Source organism: Oryzias latipes, chromosome 7, assembly GCF_002234675.1.
Source record: "Oryzias latipes chromosome 7, ASM223467v1".
Classification (NCBI taxonomy): domain Eukaryota; kingdom Metazoa; phylum Chordata; class Actinopteri; order Beloniformes; family Adrianichthyidae; genus Oryzias; species Oryzias latipes.
This window is the reverse complement of record NC_019865.2, coordinates 25,995,772-26,015,824: the sequence shown is the minus strand read 5'-3', so window position 1 is coordinate 26,015,824 and position 20,053 is coordinate 25,995,772. Positions and strand designations below refer to the sequence as shown.

General features: G+C 44.1%; 3 protein-coding genes and 1 non-coding gene across 9 annotated transcripts in view; 3 read left to right on the top strand and 1 right to left on the bottom strand.

Annotated features, from left to right (window-relative positions):
• Window positions 1-1,889: 1,889 nt before the first annotated feature.
• On the top strand, window positions 1,890-9,424 carry ctdsp2 (CTD small phosphatase 2). Of its 3 annotated transcripts, none has more exons than XM_011477627.2 (7): window positions 1,890-2,586; window positions 4,470-4,624; window positions 5,586-5,684; window positions 5,947-6,003; window positions 6,462-6,554; window positions 7,390-7,575; window positions 7,864-9,424. In XM_011477627.2, the coding sequence occupies exons 1-7, from the start codon at window positions 2,523-2,525 to the stop codon at window positions 7,987-7,989; spliced, it is 780 nt and encodes a 259-aa protein (XP_011475929.1). In that variant the 5' UTR covers window positions 1,890-2,522; the 3' UTR covers window positions 7,990-9,424. The 3 variants fall into 3 exon arrangements, with proteins under 3 accessions (XP_011475929.1, XP_004071066.1, XP_011475928.1); XM_004071018.3 differs by having other exon boundaries at window positions 5,583-5,684; XM_011477626.2 differs by having other exon boundaries at window positions 5,580-5,684.
• mir26-1 (microRNA 26-1) lies at window positions 6,290-6,387 on the top strand. Its single transcript, NR_107118.1, has one exon. It is a non-coding gene; the product is annotated as a microRNA 26-1 (primary transcript).
• A 671-nt stretch (window positions 9,425-10,095) lies between the features above and the next one.
• Window positions 10,096-16,256, top strand: tmbim6 (transmembrane BAX inhibitor motif containing 6). Its single transcript, XM_004071017.4, has 10 exons — window positions 10,096-10,210; window positions 11,152-11,257; window positions 11,334-11,442; window positions 12,124-12,244; window positions 12,325-12,373; window positions 12,464-12,561; window positions 12,658-12,737; window positions 13,573-13,673; window positions 13,779-13,854; window positions 15,481-16,256. Exons 2-10 carry the CDS (start codon window positions 11,202-11,204, stop codon window positions 15,502-15,504), a joined length of 714 nt encoding a protein of 237 aa, XP_004071065.1. The 5' UTR covers window positions 10,096-10,210; window positions 11,152-11,201; the 3' UTR covers window positions 15,505-16,256.
• Window positions 16,257-18,896: 2,640 nt separating this feature from the next.
• nckap5l (NCK associated protein 5 like) overlaps window positions 18,897-20,053 on the bottom strand; it is a 53,278-nt gene continuing 52,121 nt past the window's right edge. For all 4 annotated transcript variants that reach the window (XM_011477622.3, XM_020704910.2, XM_023956926.1 and 1 more), the window contains one exon: window positions 18,897-19,983. In XM_011477622.3, the coding sequence (XP_011475924.1) occupies window positions 19,723-19,983 (261 nt within the window). In that variant the 3' untranslated portion in view covers window positions 18,897-19,722. The remainder of the gene's footprint in view (window positions 19,984-20,053) is intronic.

The window sequence follows — 20,053 nt, the reverse complement described above, 5'->3', positions numbered from 1 at the left end:
GGCTGTTTTTTTATGTTTCTTTTTAATTTCCATGACTAATAAAAGATGTGATGTTTGACGTTCTCCATTTAAGGGGGTCACATCTGCTGCGCCCTGAACACTCGGACCGGGGCCTCTTTTTTTACGGCGGCTGACCCCTGCGCTCCTTTGTGTCCGCCTGCCTGACCCGCTTCAGGAATGCAGCAGCGGCCGTGACCGAAACCCAGACGCAAATAATGGATTTGAAGTTTGGTAAACAGCAGCATCAGCTTTAGGACCACGCCACGTTTTCCAGCTGTGCGGTCCGGGCTCATTTTTGTGCGTATTTTTACACGCATCTGTCAGTGCTGTTTGAAAATGCCCAACACCAGGAATGCAAACAGCGGGGTCGTTTTTGTTTACGTCTTGCGCTGCGGCCAGCGTTGGCACCGGCTGAGCTCGTGCTGTCGTGGGCCCACACGTGCTCTGGGTTTCAAATGTGCATCCATTCCTTTATTGGCAGCAGTGCAGCGCTCTTGCTTCACCTCAGCAGTGTTCTGGGTTTGCTGCCCGTCTTGTTTTGCAAATGATTTATTGGGAGATGTCTGTCAAAAGGTAGTCATCTCTTTTGTTGCTTAACGAGGGTTGCATTAAGGAGATCGCTCTGATTTATTCATTCCGCTTTTATAGGATGAGAATGCAAAGCCTCGTGTCAATTACTGACATCTGTTGTGTTCACATTTGCATGAACTCATTGAATCACATTTAGATGCCAAATCATCCCAAAAAATATGCATAAATATAAAGTTTTGTCAAACTGATTAAAAACTGTTTTTCTAAATCCTAATAATTTTGTTTTTATGCTGTTTTCAGATGCTTTTTTACCTCAATTCACATTTTAAATCTCATAACGGCAGTTTAGAACGTTGCACAAATGTTTCCTGAACTCTGTTTTGAAACCTATTCTCCTCCTCAGGCTGTATACTTTTGCTTCCCCCCCCCCCCCCCCCAAACAAGGCACAGTGTTGTCATGTCAAAAAGAAAGCAGGATAAGAGGGAAAACGAAAGAAGCTCGGGTCATCGGTTTCATTCTGCCCTCTGTTACCTCCATACATGCACTTCTTGGAAATGTACCCACCCAACAAAACTCTTCCCATGTGGGGGACGTTCAGAGGAGGCAGTGAGGGTGCAGCGGGAATGCTCCTCCACTGACTATCCCTATTCACTGAATTCACTTATAAATTTACATTTGCAAAGCCTAAACTATGATTGAAAATGATCTGTTAAATGTAAACCAACATTTTCCTACTAAAACCTCTCAGAAGCAAATGTTTAGATGTTGTTCCAGTGTGCAAATAGCAATGGAATTTACTTTAAATCCAATTCAAACTGCAAAAATAAAATACTCTATTACTTAAGTGTTTGGTGTTCAGTCTGCTTTTTCTAAAGACTTTAGAAGTCTGCTAATAAAAAGTATTTTTGTGGTTATGATACATAGATTCATATAGATGCTGTGAGGGATTTACCACCTTTGATGTAGTTTTGAAATGTAAATTATTAATAAAGTAGCACTTTTTTGGTTTGATTGGCTGGTTATGAGGTCAGGTATTTTTGACTATTTTTTTAAAAAGTAGAAGTACTAAAAAATAAAGAAAAGAGCTTAAATCCTGGTTCATATGTACTAAAATATTTTACTATTACTTAAAAACATTCACGCGACATAAAGAAGAATAAATAATTGTGAATAAAAGAAAAATAAATTACAGACATCGTTTAAAAACTTGTACATCCGGGTAGTTGAGTGGTATGCGCGTACGTTTTCGCGAATATTTGCGCGCTGGAATGTGTTTGCTGCGGCGTGTGCAGGATGGGGAGGAATGCACTAGCCACGCCCCTTCAGTTCATGTCACCCAATCAGAAAACAGTGGCAGTTTTAAGGCGCCCGCGCAGTCCCAGCCGCAGAAAAACAAAGCCCCTTATATCAAAAAAAGTAACATTTTACCGCGATATACCACCCGCAATCTAATTTTCTATGCTAGACAACACGTTTCTGGTCAACATTTGGGTTTTTTCGACGCTCTTTGTGGCCTTTCAGACGATGTTGTTTATCTGTAGTATGGGGGGGGCTTGAAACTCCCTCTTTCCCTTGCCCCATTTCCTCGGTTGTTTTCCTTCTCTCGCCTGGATTCTCCATGTTGTTGCTGCAAAAGTGAGGACTTCGCCGCGACGGGAGAGGGGGGCTGCTCGGCGATATCACTGCTAATAGTAGCGTTTACAGTCGGGAACACGGAGCCTACGCCGTGTCGGGTCGCCTCCAGAAACATTTCCAAGTGCCTTACCCCCTCCCCGGGCTGGAGGCTGCCGACGGAGGACGCAGAAGCGGTGGGAGAAGAAAGAAAACCAGGAACTAGATAAATCCTGCCGTCCCCGAGGATTGTGACTGAGGCGTTTGACAAGTTACCTCGGTGATTACAAAAGTCTACTTGTCAATAAATCCCAATGAGGGATGCCCATCACTTCTCGGGGACAGGATTTGAGGATTTTGAGGGCTCCGTGATTGTCAGATGGAAAGTTCTGTTATCACCCAAGTGCAGAAAGAAGACGTTCTTCAAGTGTCACCGAAAGCAGGTAAGCTGGAACGGGCTATTTTGGCCGTCAACTGTCACGGAAACGCCTGTATGGAACTATTTTCCGCGCATGAATCCGTGTTTCTCGGTCCCGTTTGTTTGACAGTTGAGGGCTGCGGACGCGGTTTGGACGCGCAGTTCCTCGGTGTTTTCAGCTCATCTGTCACTGTTTTTTTGTTGTTGTTTTTTTTTTTTGGGGGGGGGGGTGTCTTTGACCCAATCACTTTGTGGTTTATATTGAATAAAGAAGATCTCCTATTTTCCTCCGCTCGGTAATTGTTTTCCCTCCGAAATCAGCCTCGTTTTCGGCGCAGGCGCTCAGCTGCGTTCCCCTCACTAGAGCGGCCGCGGAACTGCGCGCACTGTTTTTTTCTGCTCAGGTAGAAGTTCAGGCTCCATCGCTGCGTTTCCACAGCTTATCTATTGTCTTTCACCAGTTCACCTTCGATCCACTCCTTCGCGTATTTGCGTGAATTCCCTGCGTGTTTTCGCCTTTGTCGTCGCAGGAGGAAGCTGCTCTTTTTTTTTTTTTAATGAACCGCTTGTTTACTCCGTTCTGGCACAGATAGGCGCGCGCCGCAGCGCTCATTCCCCCCCACACCCCACACACATTTACATGAATAAGTTCCACGGAACGCGCGGTCCGTGGCATTACGACAGGTACGGGAGCCCGCTGGGGCTGGTAATTTGCCCCGCGCGGCTGTGCGGGACGACCAGGTGGCGCGCGCGCTATTGACAGCGGAATGCACAAACACACCCCTCTTTGCGCACGCCCATTGTAGCGCCGTCTGAAAGATTTCGTTGTTTGCAGACTTTTCTCGGCTTTAGAATTGCTTCAGTTCCGCCTCTGTAGTTTAAATCTCAAATGGTTGAAGAATCGAGGCGCCCTTTGCCCCCTAAGTCATGTTGTTGTTCAAATCAATCCGCATTTTTCTCCTTTTTTGTCAATGTGTTTCTGCATCTATGTGTGTGTTTATTGGATGCAGCTTATAAAACCTCTAAAATATTAATCTCCCATCTTTCCATGTATTGACATGCAGGGAAGTTGTGTCACGCTCCAGCAACACTGTTTTACAAATCACATTGATGTCAAAGGAGTAAAGCAGAATGGGGAATGATGGATCTTCCTAAGAGGCTGCTGGACTGTTTGTAGAGTTACGAAACCGCAGGACCTAGTGTCCTTTGTCTCTCACACATGGAGTTGTGTAACATGCTTGTTGTCTGCATTGTGTCTCCAGTGCTGGAGGAGCAGCGTACACTCTGCAAGATGAAACGCCTAGGTGCACCGTTGCTTGGCATCCTTTTCCTGGTTCCTCTTTGAGGAATAATTGTTGGGCATAAATTCGGCATTTGTTTGCAAGTCCTCACACGAAAGGCAAGAGAGGCAACGTGCGCCCTCGGCGTTGCCCTTCGCTGGGGGCACAGGTGTTTCCGGGGCTGTCCTCCTCACTGGGGCTGATCAAAGGCCCGCAGCTTGTTGTCCGGCTCACTGACTGACTGACTGACCGAGTCTGGCTGGTTTCCTGCAGCCCAATAAGGTCTCGGTGCTTACAGGGGTTGGAATGTTTCCTGTCTGTGTTTGCTGCTGAAGGTACTGCTGTGTAGTGTGGGTTTTCCCGCCCTCTGCGATTATATAACACGTACCAGCCATTTCCAGCAGCAGAGGCAGGCGCATTAAAAACAAGCTTCATCTCTGTGCACAGATGGACCTCCACTGCAGCCTACCTGAGTAGGCCATGCAAAACCAGCATCTGTGCTCGTGTCCTTTTATTTAAAAGTATGGGTTTTGGCTGTGGGAGGAAGATTTCAGGAATTGAAATTGAAGGCCCTACCTAACCTGCCAATGAGTTTTCTAAGGAGAGCATCTGTGTTTGTGCTGCACAGGCCAGGTGAGCCGCTCTGCCCTCAAACAGCCGCGGAGCTGCAACATCTTCAAAGCCCTCTTCTGCTGCCTCCAAGCTCAGGATGGCCCCAAACCACTGCCACTGCCTTCCCAGCAGCCCTTGCTGGAGTCGCAGGAAAATGGGACGGTTGTCAAGGTAACGTCAATATATTCCCTTCAGCTGGAAACAACCCGAGGGTCAGTTTAGCATTTCTGTGTTGTTGGTTTGGTTGTTTTTTTTGGAACTTAACTTCCTGGTTTCGCCCACACGCACACACCATGGGTGGTGGAATAAAGTACACACTCTGTTGTAAAATTGTGTTCATTGTTGTCATGGTGCGTCGCCTTCTACAACCGTGCTCTAAAACCACTGCTGCACCTGCTGGGAGCGTCTTAGCACGCTAACCGCCAACTGTCTGCGGATTCGGAGCGGCTCTGATGTGCTCACTCCGTCCTAAATGGAAGAAAAGAGGGACGGACTCTCACTCCTTCAGGCAGATGGCTAAAGCGGCCACAGAATGGAGTATTGTCTGCCTTGTTCTGGCTGAGGTGGAGGAAGAAAAAAAAAAAAAAGAAGTCTCAGCGGAGCCGCTGCACAATGCCGGCCACTCTGGTGATCGCTGTCAAGCTGATTCGCTCCTCTGTATGATGTTGGGGGCATTTTAATGAAATGCCACATTTGTTCATGTTGAGGAGCGTCTTCAAGCCTCAGCGGTAAACAAGCAGCAGCAGCAGGAGCTGCCCGTTGTGTCTCAGGCTGGACTAAAATAATAACATAAGAGGTTACGCTGTTCCAGATTTACTTTGCTTTTGGACACCATACCTTTAGTTTGTTCTCCACCCAAACTGATAATCTATTGTCATTGTATAATACATAACATATTCATTTGACTTTAACCGTTTCTCTATGATGCTTTGAGTAAAAAGACTGTTTCTTGACCAGTGATAATTATTCTAAATCTAGAAATCAGGGTAGAAAAACTCCCCAAGTCCGCCTCACGTGTCTCCTTAAAACTAATCTAGTTTACTTGAAGTAAAACAAAGGGATTTTCTCAGTGTGAAGCTAATGTTGTAGCCGAGGTGAGCAGGTAACTCACGTGTGTGTGTTTCTTCAGCAGTATGAAGCCAGCCTCCTACCTGAGGTGAACGCCCAGGACCAAGGGAAGATCTGTGTGGTCATAGACCTGGATGAGACTCTGGTGCACAGTTCTTTCAAGGTACCGGCGCCAGTTTCTTGTGTTATCCCAAAGCAGCTAAATGTCTCTTAGATGAAGATGATGCTTTGACTCTGTTTTTTTTTCTTTTTGTGCACCAAAACAATCCTTCCGAACACGACTTGTTCTCTGTGATTTATGGCGGCATTGAGGATTGGGCTTCTTGGCAGCATTGAGGATTGGGCTTCTTACTGCTCGCTGCCGTGTTATGTAACGCCATGTGAACGCACACAGCGGCTTCATTTGACTGTGTTTGTCCCTGCAGCCGATAAGTAACGCAGACTTCATCGTGCCGGTGGAGATAGAGGGCACCACTCACCAGGTAAACTAGTGTCTCTGTTTGTTTGTTTGTTGCTACTGTGGTTGTTTATCTAAAAAAGGAGGGGTGTTTCAGTTGATCAGTTTTTATAGATGTGTGTGCAGAGCCCCCTACTGGCCAGATGTTTAATCCGTCACAGCAAAGACACAAAGTGTTACAGCTAAAACATCATGAAGAGGTGGAGCAGCCTGTGTTTTTTTGTTAAGGTCTTCTGCTTTGGTGAACAGAGTCTCTCAGCCAGACAGGTGGAAATGTGATTCCTGGGACCCCCCTGCGCCTTGAAGGAACCGTCTCTGGGCCTCTGCCTGGTTCAAGTAATCCAGGATAGGCTGGTTAACACTGGCACGGCCTATTCTTGATTACTTGTTTCAGGAACCGGCCATAAGCGTCCACTGTGGGGGGGAAAAGGATCCGTTGCTGATATGTGGCCGCTGTTTGCTGACTGCCTGTCTGCCTTGCAGGTGTATGTGCTGAAGAGGCCGTACGTGGACAAGTTCCTGCGCCGCATGGGAGAGTTGTTTGAATGTGTGCTGTTTACAGCCAGCCTCGCTAAGGTACCTGTATCGGATCATTTTTATTCACAACAAGTTGTTTATTGGCTGATTTTATAGACGGTGGTCATTCCCTTTCCGCCCTCAAGCTGCTCTCAGACTTTGCTGGCGGCTGCTGAGTCTCAGCGGAGTCACATCCTTCCCTTCTTTAACTGAAGGCGTAGATTCTTCGTATGTTTTGTAGGCAGTGGCTCGTTCCCCGTCCTAAGTCCGATCACCTCCTTTGTTATTGTTCTGCACTAGGGCTGGATTTTTAAAAACTTTATTAGTCAAATCAATTTTCGCTTAGAAAATCCAACACCGGTTCATCAAATCCAGGGATAGATTTCCTTTTTAAAGCAACTTACTGTATTTTCCAGGCAAAATTCAAATTTCCAATTAGATTCTTATAACTTTTAATTGATGAAAGTTCTCCCTCTGTTCAGTTTTAATCAGTAGTTATGTGAAAACGCTTTTTCATAACCCCCCGAATAACTTCTTTTTTTTTCTATTTCAAAATAAGAGTTTGAAAGAAAACTCTCAACCCTTGTGCTATCTTGTGGGGTCATCTAGACCCACTAGACAGTGCTCTGAACCTTTTTTCTTCAATGATTTGTGATCTTCACTGGTGTCCATGGATTACATGAAATCTTTCCACCTTTATCCGCCTTTGTCATGGTAGGGAGAACACGTCAATGTAAGGGTGGGGTCATCTCTACCCCACAAGATCGCACAAGGGTTAAGTGAATCTTAACTGGATTTAAAGTAATCATTCCTCAGCCCTTATCTGCACAAACATCTAGTATCTGTAGAAATATCCTCACTAGCCTGTCCTTGCACTCCTCCTCTTCTTCATCAGTACGCAGACCCGGTGACGGACCTGCTGGATCAGTGCGGCGTGTTCCGGGCCCGGCTTTTCCGGGAATCTTGCGTGTTCCATCAGGGCTGCTACGTGAAAGACTTGAGCCGCCTGGGCAGAGACCTCCACAAAACCCTCATCCTGGATAACTCTCCTGCCTCCTACATCTTCCACCCTAATAACGCTGTGAGTTCTGCATCCCAGACAAAACACTTCAGCAGCTTCTCCGCTGCCGGACCCAAATCCTAGTGAACCCTGGTGGTGAAAACCCAAATGGCTGGGAAATACTGGCTTTTTATGGCTTCAGTTTTTATTCCAGGACTCATCCTAATTTGTAGGAATCTGCTGCTGACAAAAGAGGCTTTCAGGGCTGATTACAACGCGCCCCTGTGGTCCAGGACTGTTTGGACATCAGTGTCAGTTTGCTGAAGGCACAAAGGCCAACCATCTGAGCTCCTCTCCTCTGTTCCCCAGGTTCCGGTGGTGTCATGGTTCGACGACGTGGACGATGCCGAGCTGCTCAACCTCCTGCCTGTGTTTGAGGAGCTCAGCCAAGCTGATAACGTTTACACTCAGCTGGACCAGCTCCGCGGACAATAGCTTCACCTTCACCCGCTCGGCTGCCGTCGGAGCCTCTTCGTGTTTGTTCAGAGCAGATGCTACCGTTTCCAAAAACGTACTGGCGTGTGGGTGAAGATATTCCAGCCTCGGAAAAACCCAGCAAAGTTGGGCTGCCACCTTCTGAAAGCACTACAAACAAAAGTGGTAAATGATAGCCAAAGCAATCCCAGACATTCACTCCTCTGTGTGAACATCAAGGTGGGGTTTGTTTTTTGCCAAAGCAAAAACCTGCCTGCCCTAACTTGACTTTTGGACTTTGCTTTCATTTTTTTTTTGTGCCTTTTAAGCAACTATAAGAAAACATCGGCTCCACCGGGTTTTATACATTCAGTGATTTCTTTTTGTAAGGAAATCTATTTTTAACAGTGAGCATGGTTCCTCTATGCAAACCAGCTGTGGAATGGTTGATAGTTCCTGTACATTTACCGGTTGAGGATCACATTCAGCACAAGGAAACCTTACTGTAGCCTTTTTTCCCGTTTTGTTCTTTTAAATAAGGCTGTTTTACATGTTTTTACTAAAAAACAAATATAGTTAATTTCTCAAATTGTGCTAGATTGGGTGGTTACAAATTAAGTCAAAGAGGTGAAGTTTTCTCTTTCTCGGGGAAAAGACACTGGATATGTTGGCACATACACCATAAACGTTTTGTTTTCTCTCATTTAAATTTCACAATGTTTCATTTATGTCTGACACACAATGTGCACTTGTATGATATGGACAGTGCTGAAAGTAACAACTGTGCCTTTTAAAAAAATCGGGACAGAGAATGGTCTTCTGCCTGATCTGAGATTCGTAGGCCTACACACACACACACACACACACTCGTGTGCCATGCTGAGCATGATCAACACTGTCAGGAGTGAGTGGAAAGCCAGGGGACGTGGTACTTGCAGTGCAACACTTGAAACTATCCGATTTGATATTTTTTACCATGAATGAGTGCTTTGTTTTTCTATATTTATTGGCCAAAAAATTTGTATTGTCCTGTACTTTTTAAATGCTCAACATTTTGTATTGTAGTCCACTCTGCCTGCGACGAGGCGGGCCTTTTGTCCGACTGTCTATCGGTGCCTAAATAACACATCCTGCTGGACAATTCTGAAGGACAATTTGCTAACTTGTGCGCTCAAATCTGCAATCAGATGAAAAGACATACAATTCTGTTCAGTACTGTTTCTTTGGTAGTGTGCTTTTCTACAGATGTTTGTGTCATTCGGTTATCCCCTGCATGTTGACTGCTGAAACATGACGAGGACAGTCGGTTGGAATGACCAAAAGTATTTTTCTTTTTCTTTGTATGTTGCAGAAAAGTAACGATGAAAACAACTCATTTTGTATATCAAGTCTGACCAAAACCCTAAAGCATTCCTTCTAATTTTCATTTTTGAAATAAAATGTCATTATATTTTAATGCTGTGTGTGTGGCTTTTTCATCCTTTGATATAGAATGTACTACTTGCTGGGCATTAAATTCTTTCATCGCCTGTTTAACTTCTGGTTCAACCAAATTTTTTTTTAATTTATTTTTCAAAATTGCCTTCAAATAAGTTTTATTGGAAAATTATTCTAACTTCAGCACCGATCTATAATAAAATCTAATACTAAAAGACCTTAAAAAATGTGTCCATTTGGTATCAGAAGTAATCTGAGCCCGATTTTCTAGATGAAACTAAGCTGTGTTGCAATAGGTTGCAACAGGACGCCGTTCATTTGCGTCATATTTTCAAGAGACTAATGTTACTAAACTAAGAACCCTTTAAAGGTTTATATTTACTAAGTTTGTTTGATGGTAAAACTAAATTTTAAGAGAAAGTTTTAAAAAAGACGTCACTTGAATGTTTACAGATAACAATCAGCCAGCTAGTTAGCAAGACGGCCATTTTAGGTGTCGCGCGACATTTCTTAGGAATTGCATTTTTATGAATAAAAATACTCTTTAAATAACAAGAGATGATTGTGGGGTTTAATTGCTTCGGGCTAAACCTATTTTAAAAAGGTATCAAAGATTTTTTCTTTTTATTTTACCGTCGTTGAAAGTAGGGAAACTGTGCTATGTTTGAGCCGTTAGCCCTCCAGTCTTCTGGGCGTTTCCATGGTGACATCAGCAGGCTGTCTCGAGCTCGCTGACACGTACTGCTTTATTAACAAAGTGCAGTAGGCGAGCAGGGAAGTAGCTAAACGGCCTCAAGCAGGGGAGGTACGTACACGACTGAGGGCGATGTTGTTTTCATGTCTAACTTTGTTTCTATTTTTGTTGCTTTGTTAAATCAATTAATGCTGAAAGTGTCGAGTTTTGTTTATCGGGTGTGGATTTCTTATTTGAAGCTAGACAGGAGTTAGCCACGTTAGCTATTAACTTAACACCTCAACGCTCGTTTGGCTGTACGCCGTCATCCCGGCGCATTTTTACTTTTTAACTTTAATTTATTACTACTTATTTAAATTATAGTAGTTAGGCTTGGGTAACTAGTTTTCGTTACTGGGGTTTGAAAATTAAATCGTTTGCGTGCTAACAACAGAGCTTCCCGTTAGCTTGCCAAATCTGGTTTGGTGCTACTCTAGTAAGTTAGCTAGTCAACCCTTGACATTTAACCTGTTGTTCAAGTTAACGCTTAACCTTCAACTAATCACTTATCATGCTACTTGAAAATTAAATTAAATTAAAAAAAACGTACTCGTTTCACATAAACGTGAGCCTAAGTAAATCTGTGTCCCTGCCTGTCCGTCGGTATGTTGTAGCATGCTAACACACAACATGCTATTGTTTTTTAGGCGTTAAATGCTTTTAAAGACACGAGTTTATGAGTGTTGCGTAGCTTAAGGTTTATAAATCTGTGGTTGTGAAATAGTCTCACAGTTCCGCCTCTCTCCAGATAGTGTTTTTTGTTTTTTTATAATGGATTACTATTTTTTGTTGTTCGCGTAAACTGTAACCCCTGTCAGCTGATCACGTCAAAATAACTTTGAGTGAACTGCAGTATTCTGTTGTGTCATGCCGCCTGGACAAAGTTCAGTTTTAAAAGGGAATTACAAAAAGTAGTTATGTAATATGTGGCTTGTAAGTAAATATTCTTTCCTGTTCATCAGAGAAGCTTTTTCTCAATCGGTCTGTAATTTTTTTGTTTGTTTTCTATTCAGATAAATTGTTGGATTAGCAAACTCTTCAGGTCTCTGTTCCTGGTTTCATCATGAACGTGTTTGACCGCAGCATCAACATCGACGCTCTCTTCAAGCTCTCTCAGATGTACGTAAGCACGCAGCAGATGCCTCCTCCACCTTTGTTCATGTCCCTCATTCATTGGAATGAATCTGTGTTGCAGATCTCACTCCACCCAGGTGCACTTGAAGAATGTGTACTCCAGCCTGGCGCTGAGTATGATCGTGGCCGCCGCCGGCTCCTACGTTCATGTTGTTACCCGTCTTTTTGAGGTGATGCTCATAATTCTCCTGCAGCTAACGGTGAACTACAGATGACTGTAGTTTCTCGTTCATCTGGGTTGATTTAAATCAAAGTAGAGGGTACCAAAAAAAAAAAGAAAGCAGATCTAAAGCTACTTTGAGATAAAACGCCTTTAATGCTTAAATAATATGTAAGTCCAGTCCACTGCTCCGTTACCTTCTGCTGTAGATAACGGTAAACTTTAAATCTGTGTTAGTTCTTGAATGACCTTGTCACAAAAGTTTGAGATTTTGTGTTTGGCTAAGTTTGATAGCTTTGACCAGATCCTGTTTTAGCCGATACTGACAGGAACAGCCAGCAGTGAACGCTTTTCCATAAAGTTGCTGAAAGTCTGACTGTGTGAAGGTTTGGTTTTATCTGCAGTACTGAGAGAAAATGAAACGGCAGTTTTCCACTTGATCATATTATAGTAAAAGGGACTTTTGACCCAGAAGTAACATGACTGTAGAGAGACTGGAATGTAGATGTCTTTCAAGTTTTGATTCTGCTTTTGTTTTGTAATAAATTTTTTTTAAAGTTTTCAATATCTAGATTAAGTCTGCATTGGAAAGTTTTCACTGTAAAACAATGAACTTCTCAGATCCCGTTGAATAAAACTCAGTATTTGAGTGCGCAGTGATCCGGCTGTAACCTCGTGTCTCCTCTCTCAGGGGGGCGTTTTGTCCTTACTCGGCTCTGTGGGGTTGATGTTCTGGCTCGCCATGACGCCCCACAATCCCGAGACGGAGAAGAAGAGGCTGGCTATCCTCGCCGGGTTTGCCTTCCTCACAGGTGAGCTGAGGGCGCTTTAGCTTTTTCCTCCTGTCTGCCTGAGATGGCCTAAAGCTGTGATTTCCTCATCTCCTGTGCAGGCGTTGGCCTTGGACCCACGCTGGACTTTGTCATCGCCATCAATCCCAGGTTTGATCAAGATTAGCATGTGTTGGAATGAAAGTTCAAGGTGAGCTGCTGTGATTCAACATGTGGACTGACATGAGTGTTTTCTCTCAGCATCATCGTGACAGCCTTCCTGGGAACGTCTGTCATTTTCGTCTGCTTCACTCTCAGCGCCCTGTATGCTAAACGCAGGAGCTACCTGTTCCTGGGAGGTAAACGCTGATTCATGTTCAAGCTGTCCTAAGCTACGTTCATTTTTGAATGTTTCTCCCTGACGATGCAAAGTTTCCTTTGTTTTTGGCTGAAAGGAACACTGATGTCCGGCCTGTCCATCCTCTTCCTGTTCTCTGTGATGAACATGTTCTTCGGCTCTCTGATGCTGTTCAAGGTAATTCAGAACAAATCCAGAGCGTTTTATGTTCCCGATGCTCTGTTTTGCTGATCACTTGTGCGATCAGAGACTCTTGCCTCCAGTGAAAGCCCTGCAGGTGTTAGCAGCTTAACATTGCAGCGTTCAGAAACCGAGGCAGGCGCCTTCTCACGACATGCTGGATGAGAGTCAAAGCTCCACTCAGCTTCAGCGTTTGAGCCTCACCTGCTGGCACATCACACTGCCAGACCTGGTTCTGGAAAAACTGGCTTTTGATAATCCCACACAGTGGAACGGTCTGAATGTGAAGGGGAAGAGAATTTGTGCTTGAAATTTCCCAAAAGTTCTGGAGAAAATGAAAAAGTGGAAGTTTAATCACAAATGTCCCATTCTGATGGCATTTGAACTGAAGGGACGCTGCCTGAGTCCAGGACAAACCCAGCAGGAACAAACCAACACAAAGGTTTCGGTACGAGCAGAAACCATTCCATGTGATGGATGAACACAGACGTATTTCTGTGCTTTCAGTTATTCATAGAAAATCAGCTCCTGCTGTTGGGTTTATGGTCTGTGATACATAAACCTTTTTTAATTTCTGAAGAAAATATTACTGATATTTTGCATCGTTTTTGAACTTCAGTGTCCGTTATTAATCTAAATTATTCATTTGTTCAAAATGCTTTTTTTTTTTTTAAGAATTCCATATAAACTTTTGACTGACAGGAATTTAAAGCCCTGAAGTATTTGGAAGAAGAAAGGAGAAAAGAACAAAATCCATGAATTGTCCCTCCTCACATGATATGTGTGTCAGCAGTCTTTTGTGAGTGTTGTTGTGTTTTTGTGTACCTGGCAGGCACACATGTACCTGGGACTGCTCATCATGTGCGGCTTCGTCCTCTTTGACACTCAGCTGATCATTGAGAAAGCAGAGAACGGAGACAAGGACTACATCTGGTGAGGAGCTCCAGACCCTCTGACCGAACCTCAGAAAAAAACATCTGCAGCCGATCGATCACACGAGAAAATAATGAAATCTCTTTTCTTTTTTTCTCTTGTCAGGCATTGCGTCGACTTGTTTCTCGACTTTGTCACCATCTTCAGGAAACTGATGATCATCCTGGCAATGAATGACAAGGTACCATCAATTCAGGATTTAAACCCGTTAAATAAATAAATCTATTTAAGAAACCAGCGAGTAGAAACACTTTGATTTGAAGCTGACAGAAACATCATTAGTTTGTTTGATGTAAACAAAAACTTTAAGCCCCCAAACAAAATTAAAAATATTTTTTTGTGGAGAAAATGAATATACTGCAGCCATTTCCTCTTAGCTCCATGAAGCTTCACTCTTTCATTATTGTCACTCAAACCATGTGTGCTGATTCTGGACAGAAGTAAAGACGAGGAGAAGCTTCTGTCCTCATCTAGGACTATGATGTCATAGTGACCAAAGCTGAACGCCTCCCGTTTCTATACTTCAGACATTAAAGTCCCACTATGATCAGCTTTTGATCTACTGTCGATGTTTTCCCAACACTCTTAATTAGGATTTTACCGTTTTTAGCTACCAAACAAAAAAACAGTCGTTTTCTAGGACATAGTTTCTGCAGAGCAGCAGTAGTTTGGGTGGGACTGTTGGCACAGAGCAACATCGCCCCCACTTCCCATCACCCATTTGTTCACACTCTCTCCTGCTAGTTTACAGCCCCTCACAACCCCAACCTAACATTACCTGAAACAAAAATGGCGAGCAATGTAAGATCTGTCCAGCCGAACAGTTTGGATCCAGATTCCAGCTCAGCCGAGGAAAACAAAGACGTTCATGGATCTATTTGTCTGTAAGTGGATGCATCAGAATGGATGCATCTGCATCTGCTCCTGCTTCACAACAATTTGGATTAAAAGAAATCCTCAGAACTGCAATTTAAAACTTAATTTTCTTTATAAATCTCCTCCATCGTGACAAAAATGCCACAGGAACATGTTAAAAAACCCAAAAACCGAATTTTCATCGGACTGTCTTTAAGCATCATTGAAGGATCAAAACGCTTCAGCAGCTTTTTAAGAAACTGCCCTTCTTTGAAACGGAGAATCTCCACGTCATGTTGAATCTAGGAGCATGAAGCTCTACAAACCGACAGAAGATGAGTTTCCAGAAGTGCGAGTTTGTTTTGGTGACGCTCTTCCTGCTGCAACCGGTCAGAGTTCCAGAATCTGCTGTCATATGCAAAGGAGCTGAGCGGCTGCAGCCGAGGAGAGGACCGGCCAGGCAAATGAAGCAGAATGTGTCCAGCACAAATGCACTGGAACAGCTAAACACCCACTCCATGGAAAGCGTGTTTTTAACATGTTCTGGTGGCATTTTTCTCACGATTGAGCACATGTATGAAGCTTAAATAGATGTGAATGGATGTGAATCAGGAGATGATGAAAGATGCGGTTTGAAAAAGAGCTCATTGTTGAAAATGTGCTGGGTGGGTCACAAGCTCCCTCCTCTGAGCATCGGGGAGGGGGAGAGGGGGCGGGATTGCTCTGCACCTGCAGTCCCACCCACAACTCTGAGGTGATTTACTGCGGCTCTGCAGAAACTATGTCCTAGAAAATGAAAGATTTTAAACATTTTGGCTAAAAATCCTGAAAATCCTAAAAATCCTCAAAGAAGTGACCTCAGTTAACTGCAAATGCATCTAGATTGAAGATTTTCTTTTTGAAATGTGTTTACTTCTCTCCAGAAAATCCTGATTTCTTTTTTTGTCTGCAGGAAAAGAAGAAGGAGAGGAAGTAAAGGGCTTTGGCGTGATCCACTGTAAAGGCGATGCACTTGGTGCTTTTCACTTTCTGTCTTCATTTCTCCAATTAAATCTTCTGTGGTCTTATGTTATTGACAGTTCTTGGACTTGTTTTTTGGAGCTAGCGCTGACTGAATGTAGGTTTCTGGGGCAGGAGGGCCGGTTTCCACCTGGCTGACAGTTCAGCCCAGCAGCTGTAGGGGGCAGTACTGCGTAACGGAGGATCACAGGTGCATTTGCACTCAAGATTTTTACATCGCTGTTGTTTAGTGCCATGAATTAAAGAGATCGTAGACTGATTTACTGCATCTTGTAAGCTTCTTGGACTGATTATAAGTTTTTCCTTTTGACGTTTTGTTTTTTTGCTTATTTATAGATTTTCCTGTTTTATTTAGTGGGATATTTTAAAAAGTGTAGCGTCACAGCGTTTCTGAAGATCTTCATCAGAAATTCCAGTTTTCTTTCCTCAAACACTTTTTCTTAAGTTTCAGATGAGGCGTTGTAACCCGACAACGACCCGTCTGAACTCATTTACCCAGCATTCATCTGGTTTGAGGAGACAGTAACATCGTTCTAACCACACTTCTCTGCTGTCTGACACTAGTTTGCCAAATTCAGTGACGTAAACCTGTCAGGTTTTTGCTTCCTTTTCCTTTTAAGTGTAAACTGTGAAGATTTTATTTTATCGATGTGGAACTGAAACTAATTTCATACATTTGCTCAAATAAATGTGTTGAACAAATTTAAAGTGGTTCTTGTTTTAATAACTCAAAGTTGAACTTTTTAGTTGATCTTTGAATAGATTTAAAACAAAACAAAAAAAAATTTCAAGCCACAATTTCAGTCACATCACTGTTTGCTTAAAATGCAAAAAATACACAAACTAACCCTTGTTATCTTGTGGGGTCCAGATGACCCCACTCCCAATGTTAAAGGATAGCAGAAGGGTTATATGAAACACACCTTCCACCACACTCTGCTGGGGGGACCCATTCACCCCAACCCCCACCCAACATAACAGGGCTCCTTTCACATCACCCCTCCAACTTCTCCATAACCACGAACCAGGTGAGGAGGGAGCTGAGGAGGATCAAACCCAGGAAGGCTACTGGCCCAGATGGCATCAGCTCCAGACTCCTCAAGGACTGTGCAGATCAACTCTGTGGGGTTTTCCTGCACATCTTCAACATGAGCATCAGTCTGGAGAGAGTTCCGACCCTGTGGAAAACATCCTGCGTAGTCCCAGTTCCCAAGACTGCACGTCCCAGTGAGCCGAACCACTTCAGGCCAGTAGTCCTAACTTCTCATCTGATGAAGACCATGGAGAGGATCATCCTGGACCACCTCCGTCATCTGGTGAACGACAACACGGACCCGCTGCAGTTCGCCTATCGTCCAGGAATAGGTGTGGAAGACGCTGTCATCTACCTGCTGCACAGATGCTTTTCCCATCTAGATGACACTGGTAGCACTGTGAGAGTCATGTTCTTTGACTTCTCCAGTGCTTTCATCACCATCAAACCATCACTGCTCAGGGGGAAGCTGGAGGGAGCTGGAGTCAACAGTAGCCTGGCTGCATGGACCATCGACTACCTCTCCAACAGGCCGCAGTATGTGAAGCTTCATGACTGTGTGTCTGATGTGGTAGTCTGCAGCACTGGGGTACCACAGGGTACTGTGCTCTCTCCTTTCCTCTTCACCCTGTATACATCGGACTTCACACACAACACTGACAGCTGCCACCTCTGAAGATACAGCCATTGTCGGGCGGATATCTCAGGGAAACGATCTGGAGTACCTGGAGGTCATCACCAACTTTGTGGACTGGTGTGCTCTGAACCACCTGCACATCAACGCCAGCAAGACGAAGGAGGTGGTGATCGACTTCAGCAGGAAACCATATCTGACTGCACCGGTGAACATCCAGGGCTTGGACATTGAGGTTGTGGAGGACTATAAATACCTGGGTGTTCACCTAAACAATAAACTGGACTGGACAAACAACACAAATGCCCTGTACAAGAAGGGCCAAAGTCGTCTCCACCTGCTCAGACGACTGAGGTCCTTTGGGGTGTGCAGGACACTGCTAAGAACTTTTTATGACTCTGTGGTGGCTTCAGCCATCTTTTATGCAGTGGTCTGCTGGAGCAGCGGAAGCTCGGAGAGAGACAGGAAGAGACTGAACAAGCTGGTCAGACGGGCCGGCTCTGTCCTGGACTGCTCCCTGGACTCCATCGAGGAGGTGGGTGAGAGGAGGATGTTAGCCAAGCTAACATCAATCATGGACAACCCCTCTCACCCACTGTACCAGACTGTTTCAGACCTCAGCAGCTCCTTCAGTGGCAGACTGCTGCACCCACGATGCAGGAAGGAACGCTATCGCAGGTCCTTCATCCCAGCTGCTATCAGGCTGTTCAACACCAGCCTAAGTAAATAGTTTCATAGTTTTTGTTTTTTATTCACTGTACAAAACTGTATATACAGATGACCTCTATATACCTGCACATCTCTTTCCCTGTTTATTTATCAGAACACTCTTACTTTTGTATATATTCTTTCAAATGTGTCTGTCTAACTTGTCATTACTGTCTGTACATACTTGTGCCAAACTCCATGCTACTGTGACAAGGAAATTTCCCATTCGTGGGATTAATAAACAAATCTAATCTAATCTAATCTAATATGCAGAAAACAAATAACCGCTGCTCTTTAGGATGCAGCGACCCAGAAAAGGTGCTGCCGTTTTAGCCTCGCCCATTTAAAAGGCTAACCCAAAAGGTCACGCCCACTTTAACCTCATAACCATTTGTGAACTGACCAATCTCATCAGCATGACTCAAACTAAACACTTTGCATTTGACTTGGGTGTATTTTCTGCCCTGTAGTTCCTCGTCATTCCACTAGAGGCACTAGAGGGGCTTTCTTTGCTTATTTCAAAATGGCCACGAAATATCAAACATTTAAGGTGGAAAAGGTTTAACTTTTTCATGTAATCCATGGACACCAGTGAAGATCACAAATCATTGAAGGAAAAAGGTTCAGAGCACTGTCTAGTGGGTCTAGATGACCCAACTCCCAATGGTAAAGTGCCTAGGACAGCACAAGGGTTACTGAGTACTTGCTATATTGAATAAAACATGTAAGAATTCTAACAGTTACAGCTATAAATGTGTATCAGTGGGTCAATAAGGGTTTTTTTTCCCTGAATCTGCAGGTCAATATTTTTGCATCTTAAACCAACATTGTGAGCAAAAACAAACCAAATCTCCTGAAAAAATATATCACATTTTTGTGGATTTCAAAAGAGTTAAAACATCTTCATTTCACAAAGTTGGAGTTTTCTGTCAATTCTTTGATATTTCAGGCTTTAAATAAAATAACCAGCTGCTCAGATATTTAAATGAAAACCTTTTAATTAGAAAGTTGAAAAACGGCAGTACGTACATCAGTTCTCTATCTGCTAACAAAAAATGACCGAGATATGAACCCGACTGAACTGCAGTTTCCACAGAGGAGATGAACCAAACCAGACCGTGGCAAACGATGATATACATTCAAAATAAATAAATAACAGAAATACATATCAATCAGCGTAGACATTTCTCTCTATGTTATTATTGCTGGCATATATTACCTTTTTAGATGCATTATGTTTCAGGAACGGTCTGATTTTACACTGAACATTGTGTTGCACGAGTTTAATGAAGAATCACAGATATGAAGGGTGTTTTTCTTATATCTAGGCCCTCTTTTTTTTTTTTTTTCTCTCTCCAAGACATTACAATGGTGAAATGATAGCAGAAGGGGATGGAGGTATGGATGCAGAACAGCACTTCATCTACTTTACTGGTCACAGCTTCCTTGATGCACGAACAGAGATTTTCCTACCAGAAAGAGAAAACCAAAAACAGTTCTGAGCGTGGGCGTCGACCTCTTGTGCTGATCCATAACTCGCCATGCGTTTTGAGAGTCGACATGAATCCCAGAGTCCAACATCTGTGAAAAAGTGAAGAACCTATTTTATTTGGTGGCTTTTGGCTTCTTGTTTTTGTTGGAAATCCTGAGAAGAGGAGATCGATCCGTCTTTCCAGTTGCAACAAGCCCAGGAAACCTTCTCCAGGCTCTTTTTTTCTCCGCGCCGAGCTCATCGTCACGTTTTCCGGAGAGGAGAGGCGACCCGAGGCCACGCCCCCCGCGCCACGCTCCGGGCTGCATCATCCTTGGCTGCCGCAGGAAGACAGGCTGTCGTACAGAGAATCGCTCAGGGACTCCGGGGTCTCCAGGACCTGAGGGCGACTCGGAGACAGCGCCTCCTCCGGCCGCTCCCTGAGCAGCTCCAGGCCGGCCTCCCGGTTCATCTCGGGGACGCTGGGGGTGCGAGTCTTTCCTCTGCGGCTCCCCCCCGAATGGGCGGGGATGGACAGGCTGCCCGGGTCCACCACCCGGCTGGAAGACGGGGCGCCGGCCTTCACGCCCTTGAAGGGGGGGAAAAGGTCATGAGTTTCCTCTGATGAAACAAACACCTTCAGGTGCAAGAAAAATGCC

Coding starts and splice junctions, on each gene's coding strand:
- tmbim6 (XM_004071017.4), top strand. CDS start 11,202: ATGAACGTGTTTGACCGCAGCATCAACATCGACGCTCTCTTCAAGCTC. Junction 12,562..12,657: donor GAGCTACCTGTTCCTGGGAG/GTAAACGCTGAT, acceptor TTTGGCTGAAAG/GAACACTGATGTCCGGCCTG. Junction 13,674..13,778: donor GGAGACAAGGACTACATCTG/GTGAGGAGCTCC, acceptor TTCTCTTGTCAG/GCATTGCGTCGACTTGTTTC.
- ctdsp2 (XM_011477626.2), top strand. CDS start 2,523: ATGGAAAGTTCTGTTATCACCCAAGTGCAGAAAGAAGACGTTCTTCAA. Junction 4,625..5,579: donor AAAATGGGACGGTTGTCAAG/GTAACGTCAATA, acceptor TGTGTGTTTCTT/CAGCAGTATGAAGCCAGCCT. Junction 6,004..6,461: donor TAGAGGGCACCACTCACCAG/GTAAACTAGTGT, acceptor TCTGCCTTGCAG/GTGTATGTGCTGAAGAGGCC.